This window comes from Rhineura floridana, chromosome 8 (assembly GCF_030035675.1).
Source record: "Rhineura floridana isolate rRhiFlo1 chromosome 8, rRhiFlo1.hap2, whole genome shotgun sequence".
NCBI classification, from domain to species: domain Eukaryota; kingdom Metazoa; phylum Chordata; class Lepidosauria; order Squamata; family Rhineuridae; genus Rhineura; species Rhineura floridana.
In genome coordinates, this window is record NC_084487.1 from 46,478,178 (window position 1) to 46,497,346 (window position 19,169).

A 19,169-nucleotide genomic window follows, 5' to 3' on the forward strand; every position below is an offset into this window, starting at 1 on the left:
AAGACATTGCCGATACACTGTACAGTAACTCTGTATCACCAGAAGTCAGTACATCGCAGCCCACAATGTACTTGCAACCCCATTCTACAAACATAAACTGCAACTTCCTAGAGTGCGGTGCAATGCATTTCAACAGAGCTCACAGCATCTGCCTTTGCAAATACATTACACAAGCACAGCTGGCATAATAGGATTGCAAGTTAAAACAAACAGCAGCAATGAGTCTAATGGGGTGCAACTGGACCATACTGGGCTTGAATCAACTACTAAGTACATGCCTTACCTGGGAGCTATCAAGAAATGGAATGTAAGCTCTGGCAAGAACCTTCTGTCTTATAAGGTCAGCCTTAATGGCAATTCTTGGGAAATCTGACTGTGGCCTATACCTTCATATACAGGATGTCTTCTTTAGCTTCCTCTCCCGACCCCACCCCCTTAGCTTTGCATTAGCAACAAGAGAAGGTTGCTGGCTGCAGCTCAGGCCTGTTTCCATAAGAATGCATTTCTTTGGTTGGGCTCCTACTGGGAGGAAGGGCAGGATAAAAATCAAACACAACCAAACAAATAAAAGTATCCCGATTGTCTCCTAGTACTGAACCCTGGCCTTTGTCACATCCAGCATACTGCTGAGTATCCTATTACAAGTGTACTTGCCTTGATTTCAAAACGTCACACAAAAAGCAAGCACTAGCAGTATTGACTCTTTCAACAAATAATTGTAAGAACATATCTGCTTTTTACTTTCTTCAAAACGAGTCCCAACCTGCTGCCACACCTCTGCTACATAGTTGCTCTCCTCAACTTGAACAGAGATTCCAGCTTCCATTCCTGTTGTGGCCTCTTTCCATGTATCCTGTCTACATTCCTTTGGGTTGGTAACCCATTGACTGTCTCAACCTGGCTATGCTCTGGATTTCCTTACATGTCTCCAGCAGACCCTGGCACTGTATACTTGCTTTAGAGCCAGGATTCTGGGTTTGGAAGCACATTCCCAAAAGCAACAGCAGCCTTATCTAACAGTAAGAATCTTTACATCCACTTATTCCCCATTGTAGGGGAAGTAGAAGGAGGAAATGATATACCTACCCAATGGATATGGAATTTCCAATATTCAGAATTGTCTGTACACTAGATGTCACCACCCATCTGGAGCAGTGATTCCCAATCTTTTTGGTGTGGTGACCCACAAGTCCAATTTTACTCAGCATGGTGACATATTGATTTATTGTCACATGAATGTTGGACTTTAGGTCTTCAGCAGCCGTCGGTTTCAGGATTTTAAACTGCATGTTTACTTACATTACAACCATTACTTGAAGCATTCAAGCAAAAATTTACTTAACCCCAGAGAATGGTTCCCAAGTGTTAACATGTAAGACTTGAGCCTTTCCAAAGTTTGGTTACAAGCACTGACATAGCATTATAATATATCAGCAAAACAAAATGTTAAGATGTATTCATCATACAAGTTAAGGATTAAAAGCAATAATTATTGGGGTTTACTTGTAAAGCCCACAACGCACTTGCACAGGCTTTGCAGGTTGGGAAACAGTGATCTAGAGCTCACTGAGATCAGGTAATCTCATTCATATAGAAGTTCGCACTGCATACATCGGAAGCATTTTTCTTGTATAATTTTAGTCTCCTGTGTTGCTACATAGGTCAAAAAATAGAGTAGTGCTCAGAAAAAAATATTTCTCATTGAACTGTAATATATGCATCACTTTAATTGAGGACATCTGCTTTCTCTATGAGCAGTGTGTGTCTTCTCTTGCAAGATATATGGGACACATTTCACACATGGCAGTTGTTAACTAAAGAAGTTTTTTTAAAAAAATTAATGCCCTTTGTGTTGGTGCAGGCATTCATGCATTGGAATCAACCAAAAACTTAGATCTAAATCTACCTGATGGAAGGCTGCCTAGTTACATTTTTGCCAATTATCTCTCTCAACATTTCTCAGAGACATTCTGTCATTTCTGAAGTATAATTTCTTCACCTCCAACTCAAATTTCCCTAAATCCAGGGTAGCCAATATGGTGCCCTCCAGACATTTCTCCAATGGTCAGGGGTCATAGGAGCATTAGTCCAACAACATCTGGAGGGCGTCACATTGGCCACAATGAATTCACTTTCAGCCTTTCCGTTACAGTGGCATGCTAGACTTCCTTACACAGACATCCTCACTATTTCTCCTAGCATAAGCCCTTTTGCTTGCTGCCCCAGCTTCCTTACATCTCTTCCTACCCGTTAATGCTTGTCCACTTAAAACAAACCTCTTACAATTCCTCTCCCATTTCCCAATTTACAATAATATTCGTCTTCTAGATGGTATCTCATATCTTACCTTTTTTTCCTATTACCTCTCCAAGAACATGGATCACAATATCAGTATTGCACAATATGAATATTAATAACAAATCTATATCCCTTGCTATATCCCTTGCTGCCCCTTATAAGAGTCAAAGCACAACTACATGTGCTGCTAAAAGAGAAGGCCTTCCAAAGGCTAATGTCTCCCACATTTGCTGTAAAAACCAATTAAATTTCCGACAGAATGAATCATACCCTTGCTTACAAGAGACCTTCATAAAATGGAACAAGCAGCATCTTCCAAGAGAAGCTGAAACACATCCAAACAACGAACCCTACCAGCACAAACTAACTCATTGGACATACCTATAACTGGAAGTCCAATAGATCCAATATACAATCCATTAAGAATTGCCAAAGGAAATGAAAATAGGTCAGCACTTACTAACCTTCCCGCAGGGTGTGATAAGAATCCTGATACAAGGTTGCATTCTTTTGTTCCTTTGATACAATCTGTGCAAATGGCACAATCCCACCATAAGCGGGCTGGAGGGTTTTGGTTTTGTCCAACATCCTGAAGAAAATTCCAAGATCAAGATGTTCCCTCAGGCCTCCAGAAAGTGTTTAATCCTCAGAAAAGGGCCAGCATACAGCTCTCAAAGTCTGGTTGGTCCCTTAGTCTCAGCTGCCAGCCAGTTTAATCAACACTAGGTTCAGAAAGAAAAATGCCTTCCCTCCCCCAAGAAGGGATGTATGTACACAGACATAGTAAGGGGCAAGGGAGCACTGAGCCTCAATCACTGCTGTGCACTCAGACAAATGGATGGATTCCTTCATGAAGCTGCTTGCAGTAACAGCTAACCTCATTCACCCAAAATAGTAGAGCAGTTGTTTCTCTACTCAGACTTCGAACATTTGTCAGGCAAGTATCATCATGTAATTTAGTTCCTGCCCTCTCCTCTTCATCTACATCTCTCAAGCTTAAGTGCTGTGTTCACAAAGATGAGGGGGAAATCTCTAGATCTAGCTCTACACTGGTTGGCAGCAGGTCTCTAGGGCTTCAAACAGGGATCTCTACCTGGATATGCTAGAGACTACCACTGAGCCACAGCCCTTCCCCTCCCTCATGCCATAACTACTAAAATCTGATACAAGTTGAAAGGGAGCCAGAGGGGCAGTACTCTAATTCTTGCGGTAATGCAAGATACCCTAGATCTAAAGGACCTATAACAATGGACCTTCCATCCTTGCTTTGGAAACTTTCAAGGCAGAAGATCGCACTTCTTCTTTTGGTTAGGACTAACACAAAAACATTTCAATCTGTTCATCAACAAATGTTGCACCATGAACAGTTATTGCCTTATAGGACACAAACAGCTTATTATTTCCAGGATGCTCATCCACTGCACTCCAGGTATGCTGACTGCTGTGATTTCCCCAAATGCGGGAAACTCCTGCATAACTTGTGGCAGCTGAACAGCTAGCTTTAGGGTATGCTTTAAGTTGGATTCCTGCACTGAGCAGGGGGTTGGACCCGATGGCCTTATAGGCCCCTTCAACTCTACCATTCTATGATTTAAAATATTTCTATTTAACTAAATAAGCGTCACACTGCAGTTCCAAAGCTACAGCATGAATGCTTTCCCCCCACCTGCATGCTGCTCGTACCACCCACCACTGCCCACTTTAGCACGGTGGCAGCAGTAGCATGCTGTGTGGCGGTGGCAGCATTTGTCCAGGGGAGGCGGCAGCACAAGGTAGTGGCATCCTAGATGGGAGGCCAGTCTGCAGCCCAGCTGTGCTGTGCTCCTGTTTGTCTGGGCTGGCAGCAGAACAGTGAGGCAAGCAGACTGGCGAGGGGAGTGGGGGTGCCTGTGGGAGTAGAGGTTGGTGAGTGAGTGGAACTGACTGGAGGTGGCAGGGAGAATTGGGGTTGGTGAGCAAAGCAAGCAGGGGAGTGGTGGTGGCAAACAGGGATCAGCGAGTACAGCAAGCAGGAGGGCAGAGCCCCCTAGTAATAGATAAAAATATTACAATAGTCATACAGGAAACATGAAATCATTCCTACTCCCTGTAAGGAAAGTATTGTACAATTTCACCCCAAGAATGAAGTAGTGTCCAGGAACAAATCTGATGATATTGCTGAGCAAGAACAAAGGATGTACTGCTTCTAAATTTTAGAATGAAGTCCACAAAAATCCAAGACTTCTCCAAATGGCTGCATGCAGATTACCAGGAAACACAAAAAAGAATAAACATTTAAAGGCTTCACTCCAAAGGGATTACTTGAGGTTTTAGAGCATGTTGGTATGCAACCTACCTAAAGTTGGGGTGCTCCCAAGAAGCCACTTAGTGGCCACAATGACTTTCAGAAAGACTAAGCAAAACTTCTAAGTATACAGTATACTGTATGTGCCTGTCCAGAGTGTACAGCTTATCCTTCCAGACAACTGGCTGCAGCTGCTCAAGCAGCTCAGGAGCTTCCTAGCCATGATGGACAGAGAGACTTTAGTTGCAGTTTCTTGCAGGGGTGGGGAGTTAGCCAGCCTGGGAATCTGGATCCCTGCCCAGTTGCCAAAAGGCTCCACGGCAGTCCCTGCCCCCACAGTGGACCTGCATACACACAGGATATACTGCCTCCCTCACTTTTGGCAGAGTGTCTGCAACTGCTACATAAACTGAGTTTTAAATATCATGAACTGTAGAAGCAAGAATAGCTGCTGCAGGCTGGAAAACCTATCAGATGACGACAAAGCACATTCTGAGCTCTTTCCTTACCTCCAGTCCTCCCCACTTCCTTTTCCATATCAGTCTCTCATTACCTCACAAATCTGTGCTGCACTTTAAATCTTTTAATTGCCAAAATGTACTCTAAACATTAACAACCAGATTACCAGCCCCCTTCAAACACTATGAAGACACATCCAAGATTCAGCACTGCCTCTCTGTCAAAACACATCTACATTTTCATGTTCCAAAACGTCTTTGCTGAGGCAGAACCTCCTTAGAAGATAGATAATATGATGCAAACTTAATCTGAATGCTTCATTCACAGAGAAACTGGGACTACCTCTTGCCTTCTTGGAGCATCAACTAGATTATTTCTACAGCTGCCCAACACACTCTAAGTTATGCCAACTCTCTTGATTTAGCTATAAATTCAATATCCTCAAGGGAGGGGCTAAAAGGCCAGTTCAAAATTAGAACCCCAATAGGGTGGCTGCTGAAAAACCTTTTCAGTAGGATAACACTCCACACAAGGGTTGTAACATTTGAATTCTGTGGTTGTGTTGACAGTCAGTCCGTAAGGAAATCTCTGTGCCCATCCCATGGTTTTCCAATAGTTGCTAGCACCTGAATATTCACATGGTATACAAAAGATCTCAAAATTACAGCTGCAGCAGCCATCCAGATGCCACACTGAAAAATGTATGTTTCTCGAAACCACGTGGTATATCCTAATAAAATGTATCCCTAATGTAATTACCACATGGTAATCTAAAGAGCAACCAAAGGATGAAATATCTACAGATCACTGTGACAAATAATGCAAAATATACTTTATACTGATGTAATCACTCAGATATGATCCCACTTGAACACCACAAATACTACAGCAGCTATGCCAGAGGTATTAGAAACTGCCAACTGTCATAGCGGCTTGGATCAATTCAGTATTGTTTCCCTCAAGGATGTGGATTGAGCAAGTATTTGGGATTGTAAAGGATATCACTTGTCTCTCACATCCACGCTCGTTGCAACTTAAAGAGCAAGAGTGAGCTTCATGCGCCCTTCGTTAGGGCCAGCAGTGATCTGCTGAGGGAAAGAGGGGAGGCTTCTACTAGTACCAAAGGAAGCAGGGAGTTGGCCTCTTATATCTACAAATGACCCATGCATTTATAAACCTGTAGTCAACCTTCCCTTTTTAGATGTGTCAACTGAGTATACGGTAGCATATACTCAACTCACATATGGTAGCAAAGCAACTCGTTATTTGAAGAAACCTTGCTATACCACCAAGATCATATTAGTGCCTGCTTGTAATCTGATTGGAGAAAGCAAACAACATGCACAGGTTCGGACATCAGAACAGAGCAGACAACACAACAGGAGTTGTGGGGGGCAGAACACTGCAGGAGCTTCTGAGCAGTGTGCACCAGCTTTCCCTTCTGCGCAGACCAGTGGTGGTCTGGGCCAGAGGCAAAAGTAACGAAAAAAAGGTGAACTTTACCTTAGGTTTGTTTATTCACTTTCACATTCACATTCACATGCACACACAGGTCCCCCATCCAGGCAAGCAAGAAGCATCATCAGTTCAAGCACACATTCCAACCAGACAAAAAACACTCAAAGAGGATGCAAAGAAATGCTGGTGAGGGGTGTAGCTTGGAAATGTGTGTGGTCTATGGAGAGGCCTGGAGGGTTCATTTGGTCCCCAGGCCTGAGGTTCCCATTCCCTGCATTAAACCATAAATGTAATGGGTTTTTTAAACTATGGTGTAAGGCCGTGGTTCCCAACCTGGGGGCCATGAAGTAATCCAGAGGGGCCACGAACAGTAAAGAAATGAATGTTTTATTCTTTTTTTAAAAAAGTCTTCATTCCCTGAACAATGTTTGCTCCCCACTGTTGCTGCAAGCGACACCTCCCCCTTGTTCCAAACAAGAGGGGAAGACTTTTGCTCATAAAGGTTGTAAACTACTGGTTTAAGGGACATGTTATGCGAGAGGGAGCAAACTTCTCTCTATCCACTTTCTTCATGCCATGCATAATTTTATACACTTTTAGCATACCATCTCTTACTTATCTTCTCTCTAAACTAAAAATATCCAAATGCTGCAAACTTTCCTCACAGGGGAGGCGCTCCATCTCCTTGATCATTTTGGTTGCCCTTTTTGAACCTTTTCCAACTCTACAATATCCTTTTTGAGGTGAGGTATCCAGAAGTGTACAGTTTTCCAAAAGCAATCGCACCATTGATTTGTATAACAGCATTATGACATCAGCAGTTTTATTTTCAGTTCCTGTCCTAATGATCCATGTGGAATTTGCCTTTTTACAGCTGCTGCCCACCGGGTTGACATCTTCATCAACCTATCCCCTGAGACCCCAAGGTCTCATTCCTGGTCAGAGTGGAGAAGTCGTTTCCTTATTTTATGTTTTTGTACAAAAAGGAGTTATTTATGGGGATGGTATAAGGCATTTTTGCTCGCTAGTTGTACTCTCAGACATGCCATACAGGTATCATGTCATACAGATAAAGAACACTTCAGTGTTCAAGCTAATACCCAATATCTTAATCAGCTTTGCAGTTTAAATTAACATTTTATTTATTTATTTATTTAAAATATTTCTATCCTGCCCTTCTACCCTATAATAGGGCACTCAGGGTGGCTTACAAAAATAAAATCAGACATGTACATAATAAAATTGTAAGCAGTAAAATCACAAAAACATTAAAATAAATTAAAATTAAAACATATCTGTAGCACATAGAAAAGACTACTTTATACAATGTTTTAGTTGCATATTTTCCCTCCAGAAAGAATATTCTATATCCCCCTTCACTATGTTTCCCTATTCTTTATGAATGTACTTTCCCTCATAGTTTCTTATTATTTAGCTCTCCTCCTTTGGGTATTTTCCACAACATAAGTTTCCTAATTCTACATACCAGTACATTTTCTCCTTATGTACAGTGCCTTCTCCATCTATGTAGAAGTAGTTCAAGCTACCTGAGCTTGAAGCGGGAGACAGAAAACTAGGATATTCTTCAAACTGATTTTATGTTTTAAATATAAATATCTCTAGTAGTTAGCCTTCACTCTTTTGCCATCTTGGAAACGGACCCGCAACATGTAGACAGTGATCTGTAGTATCTACTACCACTATGCTGTCACTGCAGTGGTGCATAACAAGGCTGAAGCCAGGCCTCTGTGTTCAGAGGGCTCAGCAGCAAGCTTTCTTTGGTCTGCCACATTTTTACTCCCACCACCACCCTGGAGTGACATAACTGACACAAGGGCATGTTAAATAAGAGGTCCAAGAAAGCTCAGAATGACAAGAGTGAAACATGCCTACATCTACTCTACTCCCCTTGAAGCATCCTCACAGATCCTATTGTCTTGTCAAAAGTCCGCTCACAAAACCTGCAGCTGCCCCAATAGGTAAAAAGAAAATACTGAGATTCCCATTGAAGTTCCTTCATTTTCAAACTAAAGGGTAGATTAGTTTGACTAAAGAATGCTTTTAGACTGGCTTGATTTCTAGCTGCACTTCTAAGGCCAAAAAGTCAAATGTTTCTCAGTGACGCAGGCTCTCTCTTCAAGAATCCAAAAGATCCATTTCTCCCAGACTCTAAATCAAAGCATCAGGAAAACACTAGTCATTATGGAAGACTGAGAGGAGTTTTATAGTGTTTTACTCAGCTAGCAAATATATGAGCCAGAGAATCAAAGTTCAACAGGGAAGGAGTGTCAAAAGCTTAAACAAAACATCTTAACTAAGAAATAAACTGCAGAAACTGCAAGAAGGGGATTATTTAGGACAAATGATTTCCAGTTTAAGTGGAACATAATGCACACTTTTTACCTTTCGACCTTGGATATATGAACATGGATGTCAACCAATACCACTACTCTTTAGGGAAAGTGCCACAGGGGTACTGCATCTGCTTTGCATGCAGAAAGACCCAGGTTCAATCCCTCACATCTCCAGGTAGGACTGGGAATGTTCTGTCAAACCTTGGAGAGTTGCTATCAGTAGACAAGACTGAACTGGACAGAAAAATGCTCTGACACAGTATAAATGCAAGTGCCTATGTTCTTGTGTTCCTTCTTTTAATCAGATTGGGCATTTTATGAAATGACAATTATACTGAAGCCAGGCAATCCTGAATGGCAACAAACACAGGGACTCTTTTCGGCTATCTGAATATCACATTTGCCAATATGCCCAATAGTACTGTTTATATCAGGTATGGGGAACCTGCAACCCATGGACCAAATTAGATCTGTCAGGGTCCATTTTCTTCCAGCCATATCCACCTACCCCACATGTCATATGATATGAGCTGTAGGGCAGGTAAAACCATGACTGCAAAGGACCGATTAGGACTATTAGAGTGCACTCCTTTTAATTCTGACATCAAATGCAAGCCCCACTGGAACTGGTTCCGCTCACCAATTCCTCAGTGGAACTGATCCCCACCGAAAGCGGGACTTGCATTTGGCAGAAATATTTGCAGCTGTGGCATGAATCAACAAAGGGCTGCAAAGAAGCAAACTATCAGGAGTGCACTTAAGAGTGTGCTCTCAATTCTTCTTCTGAAGTTGTCACAAGATGCCTGGTGATTCTTTGGGTGACTGACAGGTGGAGTGCACTGCTCATCCATCAACTGACAGGTGGAGTGCCCTGCTCATCCATCAAAAGTGGTCAATTTTACTGCACACATGTAATAGTTTGGTTCCCACTTCAGTGTATTCAGGCAGAAACTCAACATATCCTTTTGCCTTCTACAACTTTTTCTCTTTACAATGTTCCTTGCTTTTTCTCACAAAAAAATACCAAACCCGTAGGAACATGTGGAATTTTCACAAATGTACTATGGAGAATGTGGTGGCAAAAAAAAGTGGCCCATAGAGGGTGGGGCCAGTTCTGGATCTGGCAAGCAATATTTCCCATCCCTAGTTTACATATAAACAAGTGTCTCCCTGCACACAGCATGTAGCCAATACATAGCAGTCAGGCAAGTCTAAATGTGTGTCTAAATGATGCAAAACAAACAATATGACTTCAACTGGAATCCCAATATCCTAGAAGAAGCTTGCAGTTAAATACTTGAGAGTGCCAGTGTGGTATGAGTGAATTGTCTAAAGCAGAACTGGATGTTTTGCAGCCTATGGACCACATCCAAAACACTTTCATCCCCACAGGCAATTTTCAACAAGGGATATGGGGCCATCATGTCTTATGCTGTCAAATGATTCAAATCCGGAGTTTTGGAGTACATTGCCATCAGTACGCTGATGACACGCAGCTCTATTTCTCCTTCTCATCCTCTTCAGGTGAGGCTGTCAGTCCGCTGAACCGGTGCCTGGCTGCGACAATGGACTGGATGAGGGCTAATAAATTAAGGCTCAATCCAGACAAGACTGAGATGCTATCAGCTTGGGGGATCTCCTAGAACCATCTCTGTCACTTGAGGCTCAGGTAGCCTTGGTGGTACCAAGTGCCTTCTAACAACTCCGGTTGGTGGCCAAGCTACACCCCTATCTGGACAGGGATAACCTGGCTTCATCCACAGCACTAAGACTGGAGATAAAAGAAATGCTGTTTATCTCATCATGGCATTAAGATCAGAGATAAGCCTCTGCCTGCTGCCTTTTAAGGAGAGCTTAATGGATAAGCGGAGACTTATCTCCGAACTTAAGATCTTAGTGCTGTGGTGCTTAGTGCTAGGATTGGAGAGAACAGATCTCCGCATGTGACTAACAGATGGGCATGGCTAGGCCAAAATGACCTTGTGGGCTAAATTCAGATGCCTTGCAAGCCTAATTAGACCCAGGGGCCAGAGGTTCAGCAGGCCTGGATTAGAGTATGAGACTTTGATATACACATTTGGTTCCAAATCTCTACTCAGCCATGAATGTCAGTGGATAATCTTGGGCAAGTCATTACCAGTTTATTTTATGAGGGTTTTTTGAGGATAAATAGGCTAAACCTATGTACAATGCACTAAGCTCCTACAACAGAACATGAGATACAGCCAAGTTTAATGTTAGTAAACAATTACAATATCCTGTGCAAACACGGATTTGGATGCTGACAGGACAGATGGAAAAGTCTATAATTAATAAAGGACATTTCTTAATGAGAAAATGTATTTCCAAACACTTTAGCTGACATTTATAGTATATCATGCATATCTTAAAAAGCAAGATAAACCTTATTACTAAAAAGGACACTAGACTATGCAATTTACACAACTGACACCCTTTTAATAAAATGACAGTGGGACAGCAGAGGGTGCTCTAGATCTAAGAGATTAATGTCAATGAAGCACCAGGAGTGTCAGGTAAGACTAATAATGACAAATTGATTGTTAAGTACTTTTATAAGGAGTGCTATAAAGCAGAACCATAAAGGTATTTTGGACATTAAAAAAGTCAAACTAGTACTACCTGTTCTCTCAAACAAAAGGTAGTTGGGAACCAAAACTGAGAGCCACTACTTTAAATTGAAGTTATTATGCCTAATGACTGATGCCAAAGGAAGAAACTGGCAAATGTTCTTTACAGTATGAGTCCCAGGTGAAATTTCTAAAGCTGCTTTGATATTATTGTTATTATTAGACAGTCATGGCAGAGACCCATTCATCCAGTTGGGAAAGCACATTGGATCAAAAATATCTTCAATTGTTCCTAGAAAGTGCAGATTATGGGTGCCTGTCATATCTCAGCCAGAATATTCCACAGGACTGAAAGCCCTGCTCCAAATTACTGTAGAACAAACTTCTGATACCTTGGGAACTTGCAGGAGAAGCTCTCCCACAGACCACAGTGACCGACTGGGTACATAAGGGATAAGGCACTCTCTCAGGTAACCTGGTCCTGAGCTGTATAGGGCCTTATATATTAGTACCAGCACCCTCTCTTTCCCCGAAGGGTAGAGTTTTCCTACCCTGCTCTCTGCCTAGTTATGCACAGTGGATGTCTGTATGTGGCTAGACCTAAATTTGCTGTTATGGGGAATGGTATTGAAGGGCTTAGAGAAAGGCTTGCTGGAGGCCAACTAGCAACTTGACGGGTAGGAGAGAACTCTCCTGATACTTAGGTGCACATCTGAGGAAACGTTCAAGCTTTTTCTCCATTATTCTTCACCACCCCCAACGGATAGAAACTGTTGAAAAGGAAACAGATTATGAAGAATAATTAATAACGTACCCATTCTGACTTAATTTGCTGTACTCTACCATGCAACCATCTTAATAGGACAAAGTACAAGATTCCCCAAGAAAAACTGTCCTTAACGCCTAATGTTAGGGAAGAAGATATGAATTCAGGTACAGCTTTTTGAATACAGGCCAATCTTAATCGCCCTTTCACATATATTTTTGTGTATATGACTTAGCATTTATGCTGCCAAATGTCCTTGGCAGAATCTGAAACAATTGTAATGTATAGTAACTGTCTTTACTGACAATGCCTGACAACCCCACAGGAGTACCCCATGTGTACTTGAACAATCAAACTACTGTCATTTTGGATAAGTTTATTAGACTCTTCAATCTACTAATTATCAGGTTTAATTTTAGGAATCTTAAGAGTGTTGTCCTGATAGTAACTGCTGTTGGCTGGGCAGTGACGTGGGACAAGACTTTCTCAATTATGACCCCTAGATTAAAGAACCCCTTTCCCAATAACGTCTGGATGCACACACTACTGACATTCAGGCACAATGCGGATTTTTTTTCTTGTTCGTCCAGGCCTTTGCGACATGATGAACAACTTTGCTAACTCTATTGTTTTACTTTATTCTGTATATGCGGGTGTGGTGTTGATACTTTATTATTGTTATTTATAGTTGTGACTTTGATGGTTTTATTGTTAACTGCCTGTACTCTCATTAGGAAGAAGTGTGCGAGACAAGTACAAGGATTTTGTCAGGATTGTACTTACTGCCCCTCATCCAGATCATAAACTAGTTCAGCACACGCACAGCCTCACCTGACTCATATGACAGCAAGAAGCAGAGCCTAATACCATCACCATAGTAATGACACCTCATTCTAAGTTCTCCGATGACCTCACCAAGTGGCTTCGTATAGATATTAATATAGAGAAAGAGGCATTCCACAACACAAGAGCCACGGGGTACAGCTGAAATCCATCAGTGCTAATGACCCTATAGGAGAGGAACCACTGTATCATCATGCCTCTCACACCCACCGTACCTCAAGATACCATGGAGAATAGTACAAAAAGCTACTAAGAGGTTGAGAAATCAACAGGGTCACATTCTTGCTGACAGAGGTAATCAAGGCTGTTTCAGTGCCAAATCAAGGCCTGAATCCAGACTGAAATAGATCTAGATACTCCACAGAAAGGCACCTGAAATTGATCTGCCACAATTCCCTCAAGTACCTTGGGCAAACAGGGGAAATTAGCTGCTTGGTGATGGTTGTTACAATCTCCTAAGAGGATTTCTTAAAATGTGCCCACACAACTGCCTCATCCAAGTGGCAGTTGTGTGGCCACACCACTCCCTCTTGTAAAGAGGCATCACCTACCTCATGGAGCCACTCAGTCAATCTCCTCAGGCTCAAGATGAACAAGAGTCAAGAATACAGGTGGTCAGCCACACTCCACCCCACCAAGCACTTTGATCCCACATAGCCAAATTAGACCATGCTCTGGACACCTCTGCAGGAAATAATGGCATCACATTCAGAGCAAATCAACTATTTTACCCTCAAACTGCCTTTTTGCTCTACTTCCCTACCAAGGTCTACCAGCAATAACCCACTTACCTGGAAAAGCTCTGTTGAATTGCTACCTGACGTTAGACCACTTCACCACCATCACTGCCACACAATAAGCACGACCGTTCTCGTTTGTATCTGAACAGTTATTAGGAGATTTGTGTCGTGTTCTAGTCATCATCCTCTCTGTTTCATTCCCCACAATTTCCTCATAAATTAGAGAGACAGCTAGTCTCTATAGCACAGAAGAGGATAGTTCTGGGTAATGGCACTGACAGCTCTTTCCACCTCACCATTGCACAATGAAACTAGGGCTTCAACTGGTGTGCCGGGCACATCAACAGGAAAGCCCAAGAGCATTGTGGAACCCCTCAGATTCCATCCGTCTCAAGGGTGGACCATCTGGGTTCCTCTCCCCTCACCAGGAAATTAGGGCTGGATAGGTTCCCATCCCTGCAATAGAAAAGGGGAATAGCAACTGTCAACTTAAACTTCACCAGGAAGTGGTCTGGTGATTACAACAGGGTCACAGAGAAACCTGCCCCGTCCAGCTCCAAACCTCCAGTCTTCCATTCAGTTAATAATACCAGATCAAGAGAGAATTCTGCTGAATGTGTCAGGCCACTAACGTATTCAGACAAGCTCCTTTGCATATTTCTGTGTCTCTCTACATGCGAGGATAATGCTGACCTACCTTGCACAGTTGTTAAAAGGATTACAATACTATGTGTTAAGTTATTTGAGTATGAAGGCTCTGAAGCACTATAGAAATAGTAGTGTTTTCATTGCAAAAGGATGCTATCTGGCAAGCATTAGTCCTAAGCATATTGTTTTTAATTGAACTTGTTAGTTGCTTGTTAAACAGAAAAGATTTTCAAGCAACTGCCAACATTAAGAACATAAACACAGGTTTAAAAAATGCAATTCATTAAAAACACACAAAAGAACCTCCATATTGTATCTAAGCATATGCAATAGATCCCTGCAAGCTCCAAACTGGCAGAAAAGAAGTAACCAACTAAAGCTAACAGAAGCTGAGGGCCATGCAGGGGGGGCTAGTTAAAAGCAGATGGTCATTCACCTAAAATGGTAGTTCTGGGGACAGCAAATACAAGGGACAGGTGCGTTGAAGTCAAGTCTCAGGCATATAGTTCCTTGGAAGTGTTGACTATTTCTAGCACAGATTATGTAAACTGGCAAACATGGGTACTCCATTTTAATGGAAGGTAATGAATCAGAAAGATGCAGTATTATGTAGTAATTCAATTGCAGTTACTTGGATGTTTAAAAGCAGCAGCAAGAAAAGGTCCAAGTAACTGGCACTTTCTCTTCCCATATTTTGCGTGAAACAGAGAGATTAGTATCTTCTCCTTTCAGATGGTACCTAGTAACACGGGGAGCGGAAGCACAGAGCCTCTTGCAAGTTGAATAAATGTCAACAGCAGCCCCTTGTAGAACTCAGCTTGTCAGCAGTTAAATCTCATGTTCTACACACAACAAGTCTGTCATTTATAAATGGAAAACATTAGCGTGGACATTTGTGGTTTACAAGGAATGTGGAGGATGTCTGAAGTGGATTCAAGTTAAATAACAGATTTCCTGAGCTTTAAGTGAACATTTTGTACAGAGATAATAGAATGGGGGAGAAGACATGCTCACTAGAGAAAGTGGACTAAAGGTATTAAATACTACTTTGGATTTATACGGTGCTTTTTCTAAGAGCTCACTCACTCAGTAATCCTGCAAGATTTGCTGGTATTATCCCCACTTTACAGATGTGGATCTGAGGATTACAGATAGTGGCTCGCTCAATATCACCCAAATGACTTCATGTGTAAAAACATTAAGATTAAGAGTAAAGATTAGGAGTATGTCTAAGCTCAGGCTTTTAATCATTAAATTATATCCATTTCATGAGGCAGCACAACATTGTTCTTGAATGGATTCCCAACTACACCTAACTACTACACCTATTTCTAATGTGAGCTACATAATTTATAGATATAGATACCACACACATTTCAAGAAATGTTTGTAAATATCAAGAACTGCTAATACTGCATTCACCTTGTGTTGTTCCATTAATAGAAAGAACTGTTGTCATCTTTCCAAGCATTAATCTACTTATCCACTGAACATGAACAGCACCATTACAACAAAGTGTCTAGATCCCGGGAAATTCTGCTGTGTGAGAAGCTTCCCTTCAGCCATATAATCCATAAGGGAAAGGCTGCATGTCCGCGCTTGAAGTCAGGCATGGGGAACCTCCAGCTCGGAGGGGGGGGGGGATTAGGCCAAGCAGGGATCCTAATTTTATTGCTTATTTTGTTTTATTATTTAATAAGATGTGTAGCCAAATCAAAAAAAGATCTAAGCAGTTTACATAAAATGGTATAAAATGTTCATGAAAAAATATAGACAACATCAAGACTTAGAAACAAGTAGACATAACCAAATATCAAAATATAGACAAAATCAGATTTTAAGTACAAAAAAATATAAATCCCAATAAAAGTACATATCTGGGTAGGCTTGCCTGAACAAAAGTTTTTAGCAGGTGCTGATAATAGTACAACCAAGACACCAGCATGCCTATTATTAGGCAGAGTGTTCCACATGGTGGGTGCTGCCACAATAAAAGATTGATTCCTCATAGCATGGCACTTGCAAAAGTGTCAGTTCCACAGATCAAAGCAGTCAAGTGGACCCATAATGGAGTAAGGCAATCCTTTACGTAAACTGGTCCCAACTGTTGAGGACTTATTATAGTAGTAGCAACAACACTTTGAATCTGGCCCAGTAAAAAAAATCAGCAGCCAGTGCAGATCTTTCAGCAGGGTTGTTATATGCTGACAGGGTCTCACTCCTGTCAGCGCCAATGCTGCAGCATTCTGCACTAACTGCAGTTTCCAGACTAAGCCCAAGGAAAGCTCTACAAAAGGCTTTGCGGAAGCATTGGTAACTTCAGTGTTGGACTACTGTGGTCAAGCTATCCTGATCCAGAAACAGCCACAGCTGTTGTCCCATCCAAAGCTGATAAAAGGCACTCATAGCCACCGAGTCCCCCGGGGCCTCCAGTGACAAAGATTGATCCAGAAGCACCCCCAGGCTGAGTACCTGATCTTTCAAAGACAGTGCAACCCCATCCAGGACAGGCAATTGGTCAATTTCTCAGATACAAGAACCACTCACAGTGCCTTCATCTTGCCATGCATGATTCAAGCTCAGATTATTTTTCCTCATCAAACCTACTGCATCCAGGCACCAGTCCAGGACCTGTACAGACTCTCTTCCACTCCCAACAGCTTCATATAACTTTTAAATAACATTGGGGATAAAATAGCACCTTGAGGCACTCCAGAGCATAACCGCCAGGCATGAAAAGCATTCTTCCAGTGCTACTCTCTGGTCTCAGCCAAGCAGGTAGGTCCAGAAGGACTACAACAATACTCCCAATTCTTAGCCCACAGAGCCAGTCCATGAGGATATCATGGTCAACATATTTATTATTATTATTATTTGTTTATTTGTTTATATCCCGCCATCCTTCCAACACTGGAACTTGTGGCGGCTTCCAGATAAAAACACATATAATTAAAACATACAAAATCTACATTAAAATAGAATTAAACTATATCCAATATTAAAACCATTCAAACTGATAGCTAAAAGAGGATCAAAGCCAATTTAAAATAATGATATTTGGCATTAGCAGTGCAGATCCCAGTAGTCCTAACTTTAGCATCCATCAGTACCAAAAGCTTGTTGAAATAGGAAAGTCTTTGCTTGACGCCGGAAGGACTGCAGCGAGGGGGTCATTCTTATATCCCTAGGAAGAGAATTCCACAGCCTAGGGGCCGCCACCGAGAGGGCCCTATTAAAGCCACTGATGAATCATGAAGGAATAAGGCTGCACTCCTTTTGTCCCATTTTCAAAAGAAATTATCCATGAGGGCACCCACCTCAAATCTAAAATCATATGACATCAGGTGTGGGTTCAGTTAAGCCATAACTGCAGAACAATTGCACTCTAGATTGATCTTCTGCAAGCAGGGCTACCATTGGGAACCTTTTAAATGTGACGTTAAATTCAAGCTCTGCTTGGATCAGCTCCAGCCATGCAAGAAGACCTTTTCATGTGAAATCAAACCACATGGGTAAATGAGCTTTTTGCTTTCCAGACCAGCTTGAACCACAAAAGCGAAATGCTTCACTTGACATCATGGTGACATCATGGTGATTAAAAGGTGAGTGGCCCTGTCCTCTTGTCAAAGTCGCCCACAGGGTGTGGGGAATGTCAGGATCTGGCATGGTAGCCAGATCTAGTTCCCCATCCCTGTTTTAAGTAATGACTCAAACTGTGATTTATGTTTATATAAATGAACATACTTCTTGTTTTTAAGCAGCAGTTGCCTTACAAGCTACAACTGATGTTGAGTGTGCATCCTCTGCACATCCTATTTTAGAAATGCCATGAAAAACCCTCTTCACTATAAGCATTTGCTTTAATCTAAGATTGCAGAACTAGTTTGTGTCATCAGCCAAACAAAGTTTAGAGGACAAATCTTAAGTAGTACTTTGTCAGGAACCAAGATACTTCAAAAAACACATATCCAAAGCACTGGATATGCCGAGAATGTTCTCAAGGGGGGGGGGACCAATTCCAGTTAATCAGCAAGAGGAACTACTCCATACTAAGCATCTTGGCTCATATATGTGTTTCTCCAATCATATCACTGATCCATAAACAACCCAGGAATGCATCAAAATGTAGCACAAATAGAACTTTTAGGTGACATCAAGTTTTCCATAAAGCAAACTGGAGCACTGGAGCTAGAAAAGTTACGGGAACGCTAAGAAAATGTTCCATAATAGTCACAGACAAATTTATGCTGTGTGTCATAAGATCTTTACAAGAGGAAGACTTTTTAGTGGCATTTTTGTAACTTCATTCAGGATTACCCAACTGAGGACACACTTTTTACAAGAGAAAGGGTGCTTCCTAATTAACTATAAACAGTCTCAGCCAACATTTGTCAAAATTGAAGTTCTTGAAGCACAGGCAATGGCTAGGTGACACTCTCATACAACTCCTGCTTGGCAGCAAGAGTTCTCACCACTAGTCTTACCTAGGGCTATCAGCTAGGAAGAAAAAAATGATGTCTCAAGGAGAAACCAGATGGTGAGCACCTAACCTAAATTCTCCCAGCTGCAGAGAGGAAGATTAAAGTTTTTCTTTCAACTTCACTAATTAAGAATCTCCACAGTGAGCCATATTCTTCACATACAAGGAAACTGACAGCTTTGTCATATCAAAGCCAGAGAGGAACAGCAAATAGTTTTGGAACTGAGAGGTCTACCGCTGGATTCAATGTG

At 41.8% G+C, this 19,169-nt stretch overlaps 1 protein-coding gene across 4 annotated transcripts in view; it reads right to left on the reverse strand.

Annotated features, from left to right (window-relative positions):
* Positions 1-19,169, reverse strand: part of MRTFA (myocardin related transcription factor A) — a 136,340-nt gene that overhangs the window by 59,704 nt on the left and 57,467 nt on the right. The window contains exon 1 of one of the 4 annotated variants that reach the window (XM_061639220.1): positions 2,763-3,021. The exons of 2 other annotated variants lie outside the window; for them this stretch is intronic. In XM_061639220.1, coding sequence (XP_061495204.1) covers positions 2,763-2,886 — 124 coding nt within the window. In that variant the 5' untranslated portion in view covers positions 2,887-3,021. Of the gene's footprint in view, positions 1-2,762; positions 3,022-19,169 lie in introns of those variants that run through there. One more of the 4 variants, XM_061639219.1, reaches the window with a different exon arrangement.